Source organism: Macrotis lagotis, chromosome 2, assembly GCF_037893015.1.
Source record: "Macrotis lagotis isolate mMagLag1 chromosome 2, bilby.v1.9.chrom.fasta, whole genome shotgun sequence".
Classification (NCBI taxonomy): domain Eukaryota; kingdom Metazoa; phylum Chordata; class Mammalia; order Peramelemorphia; family Peramelidae; genus Macrotis; species Macrotis lagotis.
Genome location: NC_133659.1, coordinates 27,098,591 through 27,114,975, shown reverse-complemented (window position 1 = coordinate 27,114,975; position 16,385 = coordinate 27,098,591). Strand labels below are relative to the sequence as shown.

At 49.3% G+C, this 16,385-nt stretch overlaps 1 protein-coding gene across 5 annotated transcripts in view; it reads right to left on the bottom strand.

The window, feature by feature from the left end:
- Window positions 1-802: 802 nt before the first annotated feature.
- EPS15 (epidermal growth factor receptor pathway substrate 15) overlaps window positions 803-16,385 on the bottom strand; it is a 116,422-nt gene continuing 100,839 nt past the window's right edge. Inside the window, exons 17-25 of one of the 5 annotated variants that reach the window (XM_074221470.1) lie at window positions 15,676-15,753; window positions 15,206-15,296; window positions 14,845-14,880; window positions 13,568-13,704; window positions 10,531-10,600; window positions 8,180-8,256; window positions 7,425-7,590; window positions 4,954-5,141; window positions 803-3,025 (exon numbers count right to left, since the gene is read on the bottom strand). In XM_074221470.1, the coding sequence (XP_074077571.1) occupies window positions 2,879-3,025; window positions 4,954-5,141; window positions 7,425-7,590; window positions 8,180-8,256; window positions 10,531-10,600; window positions 13,568-13,704; window positions 14,845-14,880; window positions 15,206-15,296; window positions 15,676-15,753 (990 nt within the window). In that variant the 3' untranslated portion in view covers window positions 803-2,878. The other 4 variants (XM_074221473.1, XM_074221471.1, XM_074221472.1 and 1 more) reach the window with 4 other exon arrangements.

Below are 16,385 nucleotides of genomic sequence, written 5' to 3'. Positions count from 1 at the left end.
CCTAGTGATCATCAGGCACTTTGATAAGAATGCCATTTATTTCTTTAAGGGGCATAGTGCCCTGGCACTTGCACCAGAGAACTCCTTCAAAGCTGACATCAAGCTTTCAACAAACATGCAGCTGTTCAGGTAATTCTTTGTTCTTACCATGACTGACTTTCTTGCTGTTCCTCATAGAACATCTTGTCTCTGAGCATTTTCCCTGGCTGCCCCCCATGCCTGGAATGTTCTCCCTCATTTCCATTCCTGGCTTTCTCAAAGTCCTAGAAAAAATTCTATAGAAAGCCCTTCCAATTGCCTCTTAATTCTAATATTAGCCTTCCCTCTGTTGATTATTTCTAATTTTATCCCGTATAGATCTTGATTGTCCCCAACTGTTGGGCAGTTGTCTCTATTGAGAGCAGGGACTATCTTTTCCCATTCTTTGAAGTCTTAGGCCTTACCATGGTGCCTGGCATCCAGTAGGTACTTAATAAATGTTTATTGACTGACAGTGTTGTGGAGGCAGAGAGGAGACAGAGTCACACTGGAGGTGTCTCCTTCAAAGGCTCAACAGGACTCGAACCTCCTAGGCACGGTCTCAAACAATCGTGTATTGGAGAGGCCCACTTTGTTCAAAGATACCTGGTCCAACATCCTCATCATCACTCCTTTGCTTACCTTTATCAGCGATGCAGACGCAACCTGCGCCCAGTCCAACAAGCCCAGCTTCCACTGCGAGTCTCTAGACTCAGCTTTTCCTACCAACCCGAAGCAAGAATGTGCATGGAAGGACACGTTGCAAGTAGCACACACAATCTGCTTCGTTATATTTAAAGTTTATTTCCTCATAATTACAAGCTATAGTTTAGAAGTTTGGAGACAAAGGAGGAAAGCCTATGAACAGAGCCTAAGCCCACCTGCAACACTACCACCCCGCGCCCAGCAGGGGCCAATCCTGCCTTCAAGTATGGCAGGCACCCGAGCAAGAGTCGACAACCTGCAGCCAAACCCCAGGAACCTCCTGGACTTGAATAGTGGATGGGAGACGGGAGAGCAGCACACACACACACACACACACACACACACACACACACACACACACACAGAATATATACACTTTTAATAGCATATTGGTCCACTGAGCGTACAGTTTAAAACAAAAGGTCAGAATCGATGTAGTCCAGTTAAACATCTGTCAGATTAGTGGACACAGGTGACATCAAAGTTGGTACAGACACACTAGAGGGATTTAATACTTGCCAAAAGTTCCTATTGGTTGAGCAGCCAGAATGCTGCTCATTTTCCCAGTGCAAAAAAAGGTTGTTCAAGTCAACTTACCTGTTTTCCTGAAATAACAAGGGGGGGAGGGGGAAGAGTTGAACAACCCATAAGACAGCATCCATCTGGCGCTGCCTTGGGGGGGAGCTCAGAATCTGGGGGGCTGGCAGTTCTCATTTCACCTGTAGAATCTAATCTGCAAACAATTCTATTTACAAAGCAGGGACGGTGGGCAAGTGATTTAACAGGTTTGCCCTCACCAGAGTCCAACTGTGTTGGGGCTGGGGAACCACAGGGGAGCGAGTCAGCTCAAAAATTAAGCTAAGAAGGTCTCTTAGTGGATGATGAAGGGCACCAGGGACAGTGAGCCATTTTCATGAACACATGTCACTGTGATCTCAATCTGGGGGGCTGTCAGGAACTTCGACATAGCTCTGAGGTGCCATTTTTGTATCTCGGCCTTTGATACATGATACAAACAGTTAATAAGTTGTTAAAAAAAGCCAAAAGTTATTCTTTTTGTTGGAGTCTACTGTTGGCCCTAGGGCTGGACTAAGGTCACCCAGGATGGGCCTGAGGAACTTGTTTCACATAGGAGAGGGGCTTCCCACCAGTGAGGACTGGGTCCTTGTGACCAGCTGAGTGACAGACAATCCCTGCTGGCCTCACCAGCTTTTCTTGGGGAAATAATGAGAGAAGAGCTAACCCAAGTCCCTCCAAGCCTCCCCAAGGTTTATGAGACAGACTGCCTTTGCCCACTTGTCTTGCATGTCAAATCAAGTGGAACCTCCATTAAAGAAAGCATTTGTACATAGATAATAAAGTATCTAAATTGCTCCAAGACTGTTCAAGCTCCTTCTGACCATGGTATGTGAGATTCTGAAAACCTGTGATGAATCAGAGCCAATGGTTTGTGTCCCAGAAAGGGGAGAATTCCCACCACGTTAATGAGGGTTTCTGCTCAGAACTGATGGTTGAGGTAACCCCCTCAAAACAAAGGTCTTCTCCCCTGTCTGTGATTTGTTGTTACAAAAACAGAGGGAGGTCTCTGCTGATTTGAAGCAGGGGTTTGGATCTATTTCCCACAGAAGCATTTTGGAAGAGAACCAATCTGAAGCCCTGCCCCTTGGCTACCGGCCACTCCTTGCCCAGGGTTCGAGGCTAATGAAACAAGGCTTTCCCTGGTCCAGAAGAAAACCAAAGTGGGCCATTGCTTTTATAAAAATGAAATGGAAACATGCAAGTTTGCCTTCCACATCACAGGCTGGTCCTCAAAGAACAGGAGGCATTGCCCAACCAACCCAGCTCTAGGAGCCCCTGGCTTTAATGAGGACAAAGGCTGGAAGTGGCCAAAAGGGCGGCTCACCTCTGGACTGGGGTAAGGGGCCCATTCTAGGGCTCTGGTCTGGCACTTTCCAAATAGCCCAGGTGGATGCTGCCAGATTTCAGATACAGCATAAAATGCTACAGTCTGACATGAGACAAGAAAAGTTGGGCCCTGCCTACAGGGACTGAGGACCTTAGAGACTTGGGCATTCCAGGGAGCTTCCAATAGTCATTTCCCCTAAGTTTTAGTGTTCAGAAGGAGGGATGCTGTTAAAAGTGTCATCCACGTCCTTCACGCTTCAGATATCTCCGATTTACTCAGGGCAATAGCCAGTTCCAAGTCTTCTTGCTCTTGCTGGTTGAGCCTGGCAAGTCTCTCTTTCTCCTCCCTCTCGCTTTCCCTCTTCGCCCATTCAATCATGTCTTCTTCAGTTGGGTACTGCCAACAGAAAGAGAGCACAGGTCAGGCCCCAGAGGGTTTCTGCTGCTCATGCCAAGCCCCGCCTCTGGGGGAAGGTTCCGGCCTGGCAAGGGCCATATGTGGCCAGTGCCTCAACTCTAACTTCTGAGGGTGAGGCACCTTTACCAGGAGTTGGGCAGGAAACCCTGACTACAAAGAGTCACCGAAAGAAACCCAAGTCAGAGACAGCGACGGTAGCCAGAGGGGCTCCTCAGACCAGGTCTGCTTTTTCTTCAACGAAGCAGCTACAAAGAGGGGAGGAATGGAGAGGAAAGGCAGTGCAGTTCTGGAGAAGGCCCCAGGATCCAACCTTACTCCCTGTCATTTCACTTGGGAACATCTCATCCCTGTTGAAGACATTAAGCCAATGGTAATAAAAGAGGAGGTTCTAGGGGGAGGTGGCTTTGCAGGGAATACCCATCACCCCAACACTGACCCAGGAGATCAGGGCTATAGAGCTCAGAGACCAAAGCTCCCATTTTACAGAAATGACAACAGAGGCCCAGGGAGAGGATGGGCTGTCCTGGCAGAAAGCAGCAGACTCATGAGCCCAGTGGCCCACCTACAAGGGCTACAAGGGCAGACTGGGTCTAAGAATCTGCACGAATATGCACCTCCCCAGGCATCAAGAGAGGGGCAAGTGGTCAAAGGTCTTTGAAGTGATGCTTATGCCCCTGCCCAAGCCAAGGACAATGGTTCAACTAGTCCTTAACTATAAAAGAAAACCCCGGGCAACCCCCAGGGTTGTGTAAAAACATCCTGGAACCAGAGGCTCAGCTTTACAAGCAATGTTGAACAAATGCTAATACATTCCAGGAACACCAGGCAGGGTTCCCTCTGCCCAGATAATGATGCCATACTGCTACTAGATTGACACCAGAGCCCCCTCTCTCAGTGTCTTGGTTCCCGTGTGCTATGCCTGCACAGGGGCCAGGAGGAGGCTCTTGCTTCATCATTTCTTCACTTCTGGTAGGGCAGGTCTGGTGGGGGTGGGGGCTCTGGGATAGCAGGAGGGTGGGGAGTGGAGGGTCAGCTCACATGGGAGAAAGGCAGAGTAATCGGCTTCAGTCCCTCTCCGGTCCTTTCTCCCAAATTGGAACCTCAAATCTTGGCTGATGCCAAGCCCAGGGCTCTGCACATGGCTGGAACTTAATAAAAGCCAAATTGGCCAATAAACAGCTTTCTGTGGCCCTTCCCTAACCAAAGCCTGGGCATCAAGCACAGAGAAGCCCCTTTCAGATAGGAAGATTTGTGCTTCCTGTTGCTGTTGATTTCTTTTTTCACCAGTAGAAGTTAGGCAAGTATTTTATTTGTGGAGGGAGGAAGAGGGGAAACCATTTCGTTTAGATGATGGGAAGGAAACAGGATGGAGAACTCCCTTAATCCCACAGGCATTAGTTCTGCACAAAGGTCAAGACCTCTTACTTATAATTTGTCAATGCTCCTAATTAAGAAGAGCACTGCCATAAAAACAGAACCTCACCAGGCACACACACACATACACACAGATATACACACATGCACACACACACACACACACATGCACAGGCACAGCCCTGTGTGCAGGAAGCCATGGTCCCACACATCACTAAATTGTGTTCTGCGACAACACAGTGGACCAGCATCCAATAGCTGCTAGCACCTCATTGCCAACTCACCTAGAAGGGCTAGAAATGCTGCTCAGAGACTGGAGCAGGCAAGATAAAAGCCCAGCCTCAGAAGATCCTGGGGGACTTCAGAACCCACCCTTGGAAACTAAGCACGGGAGTCTTAGTGGATGAGAAGGGAGCAAGGACATTGAACTGAGTTAAACTGAGTTTATGTGTGGAAATATGGCTGTTAACTGGAGACATTTCATAGAGCCTCGTAAGACAACAGAAAATGTCATTTCTTCCCCTGGTACTTACAGTGCCAACACGAGCACCACAGCCTGGGGCAGCCTCGTTATGGGCAGTGGCGGAGGAAGCCTTGGTGTGCGGGCCGCAGTACAGACCGAGAGCTTTCTCTGTGGGGCTACCATTGCCTGCGATAGGCTGAAATGGGTCATTCAGTTTTAAGGAATCGGAAGAGTCCAATTGGCTGAGAGATCTTTTCCCTGAATCAAAATCATTAACATTAACTCAACCAGCAGCAAAAACAACAAACAGAAACATGCGCCAACACCGCAGGCCTGGAGAAGCCTCTCTCCTGCCCCAGCCCTCTGACAAGGTACCCATAGACCCCCCTGGCTGTCCTGAAGGTGGTCTTCTTCCCCAAAAGCAGAGAATGAAGAAAGAAAGAAGACAGGACAAAGAGGAGCCCCAAGAAAGGCCGCCAGCCCCCTCATCCTGTGTCCACTAGGGCTGTGAGGACCAGACAGGCAGGCCTCATCTGTCTATCCCCTTTCCACCCTGGTCCACTGGAGGGGCTCTGCAATGAGAAGCGTCCCAGAAAAAAGCCTCCTCACTGGAAAAAAGCCTTAGAGAAACACTGGCACAGCCGTAATTCTCCCCGCTTTCTAATGTCCCTCCTCAAACACACCACACACATCTTTAAGTGTTTGTATGATACCTATCTAGTCTGCCCCTAGCCCAACCATCTCTAATTTCTCCTCCTCAAGAGAGGAAATGTCTCCAAGTCCTACATTGAGCTTCCAGGGGTCAATGGACTGGCCCGACACATTGTCTTCCTGTTCACTCCACTCACCTTAAAATAACATGGCCAATCGTGGAGCTAGATCACATTGGTTTTTAAACTTTGGAAGGATGGGCTTGGGAGAGTGACGATTGGCACTGGGGGAGGCATAAGAAGAAATGGCCCCAGCAGCCCCCAGGTCCCAGAGCCAGAGACGGCTAAGGCTCAGTGGGAACACCTCCCTTGCTTTCTGATGCTTATAAATTTCGATAAAGTTTTGTTATAAGGCCATTTTGCTCCTGGGTATCACTGGGCCATAATAATAATAATAATAATAATAATAATGATGATGATGATGATGATGATGATGATGATATTTGTCCATTTTCAAAGAAGGCCATGACATCAGGGTAGTGATGCCATGACAAGCACATGCACTGGATTTGAGTGGGGGCAGGGGGGCTGTGCTAAGTCACCAGCCTCACTTTCTCCTCTGAAACCAGAGATGAATCAAGACAACTGAAGCTGGCCCTGGATGCGAGGTAACCAGGGTTAAGTGACTTGCCCAAGGTCACACAGCTACGAAGTGTCTGAGGCTGAATCCATGGGGGTGGGACTAAACCGCACCTGCGGGAAATCAGCTGGGGCTGCTGATGCTTCCCCAATAGCTCCTGGCCTTCCCGCAGGAAGAAGTCCCTGCTCCTCCAGGGCATCTCTGTGGCTTCCTGAAGGCTCTGCCAGTCTGACCAGAGGTCCTGGGCTGTCTGTAGCCTGAGGACTAGCTGCTCACCAGCTCCTCAGGGAAAGAGCTTTAGCCAGAGCAGCTCAAGAAACTTGGCAACTAAAGGACTCAGGCAGGAGCCAACCAAAAAAGTCTAAAAATCCTGAGAGTAAGAGAAAAAGCATTTGTCCAAAGGCTCCTGGAGGGAGGCAGCTTTAAGAAGGCAGGAAGAACAGCGCAGAATTGCTGGGCCTGGGCACTGGCCACCAAAGTTTAAATCGCATGAAATTAAAAAGAACCTGAGTCCCAGCTGGGCCTTCCTCCTGCCCGGCGAGACACAGCAAGGACAAGAGTGCCCGGTGGCTCTGGGCATTCTGGAATCGAGGGCCACCCACACTTCCCCTGCCAGGCAGTCATTGGAAACAAGAGGATGAAGAACCAAAGGCATCCTTTGGGCTCACATGCCCGCTCATGGGGCACTTCCTGGCACCCATCTGGGCAATGTCAGAAATCAACTTGTATTTCATGGAAGTAAAGGGAGTCTTCAAGAAAAGCTCCATTTTGCTTTTTTTTTAAAAAAAAAGTAAAATATTTTAAAGATTATACATATTTCATTTAATTTTTTAAAAGTGGTTTTGTCACAAACTTCAATCATCTACAAGGCTGGTTGATGGGGCTGGCACTCTTGGGGTCTTGTGCTCTTCTTCAGGAAGGATCACGGGGTGGGGCGTGCTCTGGGCCTAGTCTTCTGTCACCATCTTTGAAGACGACAACTGAGTCATGACAAAAACGCTCTTTTCCTCCAAGGAACAAACCTCCCCCCAAATGAAGTCTCTACAGTTCTTGTTTAAATACTTACTCATCCCCTCTCTCAATCCTATCCAATGAAGACCATTACAGCAGGAAAAGAAGCCACAAGGGTGGATACCCCTTGAGGGAGAGGCCCCCAGACTGGGTCCCCTCCTTCCCCACCCATTTACTCAGGGCCTTCCTGCCCCAGGAGCCCCTGGAAAGGAGGACATGCCAGTGTCAAATTGTTCCTACCAGGTGGGGGAGGGCAGGGCCGTGTTGGTGTCCCAGTTTTGGGGGGCAGAGCAGGGGGCACATCTTCATCTTTGATGGGAGGCGGCTCTTCAAACACATTCTGAGCCATGGTCACATTGTCACCAGAGCCGGGGGTGACTGGCATGAAGGGATCCTCTTTGTTTTCCTTCAAGGAAAAAAGAAGTTTGCAGAGACGCCTTTAGGTCAGGTCTCAGTTAGGGTCCTGGACAGACTCAGTCCAGACCAGACCACCCTTGTGCTTTGTCCCACGACAGAGAACAAAGCAGCAGCTCCCAGAAGAAGTGGGAGAGAATGGCCTCAAATTCACCTAGTAAAAAGCTCAGGGCCTAGGGTCTTTTCTCCCCTCCCTCCATGGGAGGGGATGCTCTCATCAGCTCCCATGGATTTGAGGACCACTTCTATAGGGAAGATTCTCCAACCACCAGTCTTTCCTTCACCTCTCTATGGGCCTCCTAACTTGGAACTCCAACTGCCTTCCAGACTCCTCAGACTAGGTGCCCAGAACTGAACTACTCATCTTCATCCTCCCTAAAGCCCCCTCCCCCACCTCCCCACTGAAGGCATCCCCACCCTCCCAGAGCCCCAGATTCACAACCCGGATGTCTTTCCCATGAGTGGGGGGGGGGGACTACGGCAGAGTTCCGGGGAGTTATTCAACCACAAAGAGAAAGGGCATCCTGTCCCTACAGACTCCTGGCTACACCAGGCGCCTCCCACTCCCCACTGGAGATTACCTGGGTCAGGGTACTGAAGTCAGCAAATCCAACTTCACACGAGTCACTTCCAAACATGGATGTGAAGGGATCCACGGCTAAAAGAGGCAGAGGACAGAAAGTCCACATTAACCTTCTGGTGGACGAGTGGCGCTGCTATCAGAGCCAGAAGACCACCTCCTGTGTAAAGGATGGAAGTGGTGGGTCACCATGGCTCCTGACACAAGCCGGGACAGTGGGACACCCTGGGCCTATTCCAGGTCCCTTCCCCTTTGTGGCCTGAGACAAAATGAACTCTAAGGACTGGCCCCAGGGACCAATGAGCTTCTTCTCCAAAAGTTGCACAGATGTGCAGGAATAAAACAGCTCTTCCAACGCACAGCTTTGGACAGCCCTCTTGAAAAGCCCTCCAGAGTCAGGGCCAAGTGCCACATGGACAGTCAGCTCCCAGGGCAGATGGGGAGACTGAGGCCTAGGGAACATAAACAATCCGGGGCTTTCTTCTGATGCCCATGTTGCAGAGAGGGAACCTGAGGAAGAGCTGCCTAAAGGCTCCGTCTAAGGTCGCAAATGCAGTAAATGAGAGAACTGAGCCGGCTGTCCCCTCAGTACATCCCAGCCCTTCCTACCCATCGTAGAGATGCATCCAAGCAACACATCTGGGCCCCTCTCTGTGGATGGAGACAGACCTCAGAGCCAAAGGCAGTTCACCAGCTTTTATTAAGCGCCTCCCATGTGTAATGCTCTGTGCCAGGGCTTGTAATCGACTCTCCACGACTCTATTTGGGATTTTCTAGGCAGAGATGCCAGAGGAGTTCGCTATCTTCTGTTCCAGCTCATTTCATAGATGAGTAAATTGAGAAAACAGGCTGGGTGACTTGCCCAGGGTCACAGTCAGTGAATGTCAGGCCAGATGTGAACTCAGGTCTTCCTGATTCCAGCCCCATGCCCATCCACTGCGCCCCAGACTAGGGCCACAGCAGGAAGAAAGAAGACTTAGGAGAGAAGAATTCATGGCTTCTGCAGCTGAACCAATGAGCGGCACAGCGCTGACTCTCCAGAAACAAAAGAGGAGGGTGGCAGGGAATGACAATCTGCAAGGACAGGGAGAGGTGCACCCCACTGTGGAGGCCCCATCTTCTGTTCGGGTCTTAGACTAAAGCAAGGCCCCTGCCCAGAAGAGCTAATATTGTTGACATTAATGAACTCTCTCCTCCTTCAGGGCTCACACCAAAGCCCACAGTTTTCATACATTTTGATCAATCTTTCTTTGTGCACACAAAGCAGCTTTCCCAGTAGTTTCATCTCAGGAATAAGGCATCATCAGTTTTCATTCATGGTACTCAAATTCCTATTGGTTTAAACTTTCTGTACCAGCCAGGAAGCCTCAAATTCAAATCCTACTTTAGACACTTACTATGCAAATCTGTTATCTTCTCTGTGCCTTAGTTTTCTCATCTGTAAAATAGGGGTGGGATGGGGGGGGGGGGCCTCGGTGGACCCTGCAGACTGTCTCAGCTCTTAACCTATGGTCCTATGAACATGGACTATCAGAGCTGCAATGGACTCATGGGGAAAAGTCAGCCTTCACCTCCCCGTTAAGTTTCTCTTTCACTAATATTCACAAATGAGGAATCCCGCCCCAGGTCCCTCCCACTCCCTTCTCTTCCATACTGCCTAATATAAAATAACTCATCCTCCAATTTTTAAAAAATCCAATTTAAAGATAAACAAATAAACCGATCCAAATTCAAGACTAAATTGAGTAACACCAAGCATAAATAGCATTGCTTTCTCCATTCTTCTACCATCTTATCTTCACAAATACCAGGTCCTACAGTCATCACTGTCACGACGTCTGGGTTTGGACTCCAGCTCACATCCACGGCTGCGTGACCACTGGCAGGTTCCCTAATCTCTCTGATCAAATTTTCTCAGTGACTGCAAGGATACTATGATGGATGTTCCGTTTTTTTAAAAAACACACACATAACCATATAACTAACTATCCAGCCTGCTTCACAAGGCTGCTGTGAGAAAATCATCTTGTAAACCTTAAATGCTGTATAACTGTGAATGATGAGGTCCTCCTCTCTACATGGGAGGCTGGCCCAGGCAGGCATCCTTAGGTCTCCCTCAGGCCCCACCCAGGGCTCCAGGCTTGCACTGAGGTCACACTGTAAACACCATGGCATGACAATAGACTCAAGTGATTTCAGGGGCCCCCAAAACAGAAAACCTCCTGAAGGTGTCAGGCAATATTAGCATCTGTGCTTATGAGGAAAAAAACCCCAAAAGACTAATTTTTGTTTTGCAGATTGGCGTAAGTTCAGTAAAGGAATCAGAAGCTTTCTAATTTGTTTGTTTTTTACCTGGATCACTTGCTGCAGCAACAACTGTTCCACCAGGGGCAAAAGGGTCGTTGTCCTTCAGAGTCTCAATCTGATAAAGTAACAGAAAATCTTGAGTGAGAGAAAAAACTTTTCAAAGATGCAACCTGGCTTCTGCCAGGGTCCCCCAACCTCTGACTGCCAGGGCCTCCTATCCCCTGGAGTAGACCTGGCTGAGAGAAGAGGCATCTCCACTGGGGACTTGTGACAGAGAGCCAATACATCTGCTAAGGGGGCACAGGACAGAGCTAAGGATGTGCAGCTTCTCCTGGCAGAGCTCACCACATGAGGGCATCCCCTCACATCCCATCCTAGTCTCCAGAGATAAAATGGCTCTCCAACTCAAGCCTCACCAGGCTCTCCCTCCTGAGAGGACAGAAGGCAGAAATTCAGTATGAAAACCAGTTTAGAAAGGTGGTCTCCAAAGCCTGGGCTGGAGGGCAAAGGGGAGGGTCAGTTGATGCCCATTTATTAAGTGCCTGAGGCTGGTGTCAGTTATTGGCAAGGGCTACTACTTTCCTGACCAGCAGAGCCACTGCCATGCTTTCTGCCCACAGTCACAATCCTATTCGAGCTAGACAAAGAAGCAGACATTCCTCAGTCATACCCCCTGCCTCTATTTACCCCCAGAGTTGAGTGTAGCAGTCTCATAAATCTGAATTGTTCAGTAACAGCTGAGAAATGCCCAATTTAGGGACACACTACAGCAAAACTAATCCTGGCCACCCGTTAGGACACCACTGGCTGGCACTACCTCTCTCAGAATGCTATGGGGATTTTTGCAGGGTGGGCTCTGATGTGAACTTTCTGATCTCCTGGGTCTGTTTCCAGCCTGGCAGAGGCACCCCGGCCCTTTACCACAGGAAGTCCACCAAAGGGGTCCTTATTTGGAGGCCAAGCAGATGAGAGGATTAAAAGGCACTGGTGCGTGTGGACAACTAGCAGATAAGAAGGACTGAGGACGTTTCCCGCAGGGTCCCTTCTAGAAAGGCAGACCCAGCCAAGCCCAGGTCAGAGCAGCTCCACAAGGCTCCCTCCTTGCCCCTGCTGAGCAGGTTCAGGACAATGCCAACCCTCAAGGGCTGCCTTTTCCACCATTTGCCAAGGCTTGGCTTCCATTCCAAACTCGAGCTGTGGTGTCTGGCTCTCACTGGTCATTCCATTAGAGAGTACCAGTCATTGTGCTACAAGGGTGAGGAACAGGAAAAGAGTGGGATAGGTGGCCATGCTGCCTTCACATGTCCCAAGGGTTGCTTTGTGCAAGAAGAAATCATTCTGTTCTGCATGGTCCTGTGGGACAGAAGCAGCACCACTGAGTGAATCTAGCTCACTTAGGCCAAAAGGGCATGGCTGGCATACATGCGCCACCTTGCACTGCACAAGTAGGAGGACAGAGAAGGGGGGGCAGTCATGGAGCTAGAGCATGGCTGAGCAGAGGGACAGCAGAGGGCACAATCATTAGACACAAGACACAAGGACTTGGACAAGAAACCCCCAAGGATTGGGAAGATGATGAAGAGATTCCAGAGCCCTAGGATCTCTAGCCCCTCCTAGCACTCAGAGGTTGTGTCACAGAGAGGGCTGCTTCAGTAGAGATTTCTAGAACATTCCTTTCTCTGGAGCCCAGAAAGAGGCAGAGTTATCACCCCAATCCTATCCCTTCTCTTGATAAGGGAAGGCGGCACTGCCACTTTTGGGGAATGCCATGGAGGGGACTTTGGATAGATGCTCGAAGAAAGCACCCTTCCTGCTCCAAGATTCAATTAAATGTTTTCCAAGGATAAAAAGGGACCTGTGAGACATCATTCACTTCATCCAAGCATTTCAAATCTGTTTCTCTTCATTAAAAGCTAGCCTTGGAACAATCCCCACATCAACATCCTGGATTGTCTTTGGTGTTCTGCACACAAGAGAGTCATGCGTGTTTGTTCAACTGAAGTGGATGCAGCCTCTGCTTAAACGCCTTCAGGGATGGGGAACTTAGAAGAGATCCCTTTCCAATTAAGGACAAACCTTATTGTCAGGACATTTTCCATGTGAAACGAGCCAGCCTGTTTCCCTGTAACTTCCATCCACCTACCCCCACCATTCGCTTAGGGCCAACAGAGGAGGCCCTCTTCCTCTCAACAGCCCTTCTGCCCCCAGTTCTGCCCACTCTTCCTCTTGTGGCATCTTTCAGTCCCACCCCCTGCTCTGACTGTAATCGAGCTCGTCAAGGTCCCACTGAAACCATGGTGCTCAGAACTGAACACAATACAAGAGTCACATTTACAACATGTTGTCTTGCCAAGGATGGCAGACTGGAACTTCCCCAAGTCTGAAAGCACATCCCAGATGCCACCTCCAGCTTTAGGGCAATATGGAAGAAGTGATTCTATCAAGTTAGGACTTCTGAAAAATGACTCTTTAAGAAGAAGACTGAATGAAAACAACCAACCAGATCAAGCAATTTTCTCTTCCTTTGTCCTCACCAAATTGACCAAATGCAGTTAATAATTGATTTTAAGTCCAGTTCAAATGCCAACACTGGCATCACTGGATAGTACTATAGATTGGTATTCCAGTGGTATTCAATGGGCACACATACCACATCAACTGGGATTAGAAGAGCACTGACTTTCCTCTTCAGTGTTGCCACAGGTGGCAGTTTCTTAGGGGGTTGAGAAGGTCTTTAGTCCACAGTCATGCTCTGGGGGGTTCTCTCCAGATCTAGCCAAATTGGTTCTTTTAAAACTGACAGTGTCATGAAAGCTAATCTAGAGTTATAGGCCCTGCTAGGGAGATGGGGCAGCAGAGAAACAGAGTTGGGAAGAGGCACTGATCAGCCTTTGGGAAGTAGCTTTCAGGGGAGTGGGGGTATCCACTCTACCAGTGCTGCTCTGGTACTGAAGGTCTGAACATCTCCCATGTGGGAACTTCCCTCAGCGCCTGGAGCAGGCTGGGTGGGGAAGCCCAGTAAGACACAGACAATCTATCCAATGGACCAGGCTCTCATCTCCATCCCTTGCCTCCCATTTACCGAGGGGTCACTGCCACTGCTGGCTGCAGAGAAGGGGTCAAGATCCGAGGAAGCAAAAAGATCCGTCATGGATGGCTTGAAGAAACAGTCGGCTGCAAATGGGTCTGACCCTTTGAAGGGGTCACCTCCAAATGGATCTAAGAAAATCAAACCAGAGGACGCAATGTGAGTGGGGTTGCTAGGCAATGAAATCTCCTCCCAGTTGATTTCAGGGAGCCCATCTCAAACAGGACGGCATCTCCCACCTGACTGGAGCAGTCACAGGAGCTCTACTCCATCTTTGACGGTGTCCTTGGTCATTTGATAAACTGTTTCATAAAAAAATGTTGGGGATGGTCAAAGTCGGACCTCAATGGAGCTCCTGCTCCTCTCACTTGCTCATGGGTCTCTCCTAACACTGGAGGCCCAAAGAGAGCTAAAGAAGAGTTCTGGGGGCGGCTAGGTGTAGTGGATAAAGCACCGGCCCTGTAGTCAGGAGTACCTGGGTTCAAATCCGGCCTCAGACACTTAATAATTAACTAGCTGTGTGGCCTTGGGCAAGCCACTTGACCCTGTTTGCCTAAAAACCTAAAAAAAATAAAAATAAAAAAGAAGAGTTCTGCTCTGAGTTTAGGCCTGGACCTCATGAGGTCATGTCAACTGGAGCAGACATCTTTCTGTAGGAAAGAAAACTCTGACTCTCCAAAACTGAGCAAATGTGAGGCTTAAGCTGAGGAGAGCTTTTAAAGTGACTTTCCCCTCCCCTCTCCATCATATTCATTCATATCACTGCTATGCCAAGAGAAATCTATTCTAATTCAGAAGATTTTGGTTAAGATCAGACATAAAATATTTAAAACTTTCCTCTGGTAGCCTCATCAGCACTTTCCTGCCCTAACTTTCATTCTTTTGGTCTTACTTAACACATCTCTTTCTACTAATCATTAGGCATCTTAACCATTGCTTTCCCTCCAGACTATTAAGGCCCAGTAAGAGCGGAACTTCTGAAGGTCTCTCAGCTTATCCTTGACATGGAGCAGCCATGCTAGTCTAGTCAGAATTCTAGAGAATGAAGGTTATTTTCAAGGAAAGGCTGACTGTTAAATTAGGAAACTGACTGGAAGCCACCCATCTGTGCCCAAAGGAAAGGGCAGCAACAGTTTAATCTATGCCAGTATAAAACAGTAAGGAAGAGGAACCCACTGAGTTCCCCGCCCCCCAACCTCTCAGTGTGCACACACACTCTACCCCACAACTGAAGACTGACTGACATCAAGGGGAATTTCAAATGTACTGACCTATTTTCCCAAAAGGATCATCCTTGAAAGGGTCCCCTAGAGGCAAAAGTAAAAAGGTAGCCATCAAAATGTTGTTGCATGCTGCCCCTTGAGCTTTCCTTTTCCCAACAAAAAAAAAACAGGCCATCGAATGAGGCCACCCAATCAGTCTGGATCTGCAGCCCCTCCAGAGCCCCCAGGAGTCTGTGTTTCTCCTGATCCTGGGGGCTGGTTCTTCCCCTTGGTGCCCCAGCACCCAGATGCTGCTTTTTTTTTTCAGTTTTACTAGAGGGCACCAATGGGGTACAATCACCCCAGTCATTCAGGCCAGTGACTAACTTTTGCCTGGGACTCAGCCCCCAACAAAAAAGAAGCTACTTACGACCAACAAAAGGGTCTGACTGGAAGAAGTCAAGGTTTGGTTCCACGGCAGTATCAGACAAGGAGCTTGAGTCTAAATTAAAGAAATCTTCCTAGAAAATATTCAAAAGTATTTGAAAGGAAACCAAACATATTCCGATTGGCATGAAGGTAATTAAAATCACAATCACATTACGATAGGTCTGTTATTCAGGAACACAGAAGGGGTCTGATTTTGTCACCTGCTGAGAATCTGGGGGTCTCAAGGAAGGTCAAAGACCTTATGGGTTGGGAAGGCACCACACAGAGTCGGACCTGGGGGCCGAGATTGTGTTCTGGGGGTGAGAGGGGCATGTGCCCTTGGCCAGTTGCAGCTGCAGTTGGGCAGCCCCTAGGGCAGCCAGAGCCTGGGACCCCTGGGGGGGCTGAGTGAGGAGCCCATCCCCATTCAGAATCTTGCTTTGCCTGCTGTAATGTGAGACCCACACTCACTTTTTCAGGTACTGCAGGAGTCACCCCTTCCTTCTCATCAGCCACCTCTGAGGAAGGAACTTCAGGACTGCTTCTGACCTAAACAAGATCCAAAAACGAACATGGACTGCTTGAAAAAAAGGAGGCTGATATGAGAGGGAGGAGCAGGAGCCTGGGGCAGGAACGCTGCACTCTCACCCCTGTTCTCACTGGTGTAACAGGCCTAAGTGCTGTCATGCCAGCCCCCTTCCCTGCTCTGTTTCCTTATCTGTGAGGTGCGGGGCTGTGTGGAACAGATGAAACCCTCTGGGCTTCAGCCCTACCACAGATGTGCTGGGTGCCTCTGATCAAGGGCCCAAGTTCCCTGGGCCTGGAGGAAGGCCAGAGGGAAGGCTGGACTAAAGCCTCCCTGAGTTCTGTGGCTGCTCCCATCGATGGAAGCTTTAACCAGCTCTCCTTCCTGCATCCTCGATCATCCCTTCTATGGCCACTTGCTGGAGGGCACCCCAGCGACATTACGTCATTCTTTCTCCTCCTGCTGAGGCTCCCCCCAACAGCCTCCATTCCTGAGGGGGCTGCTGCCACCTTTGCAGGCATCATCAGTTCCAACAGAATAACAAGTCCCCAAGAGGAGGGCCCCAGGAAACCATATGCTTTGAGAGGCAAGCTTTGGGGTCTTGATTTCTCCTCTGCAAAGTGGGGCTTGTACGCCTGCCTTGTTTCCTTCCTGG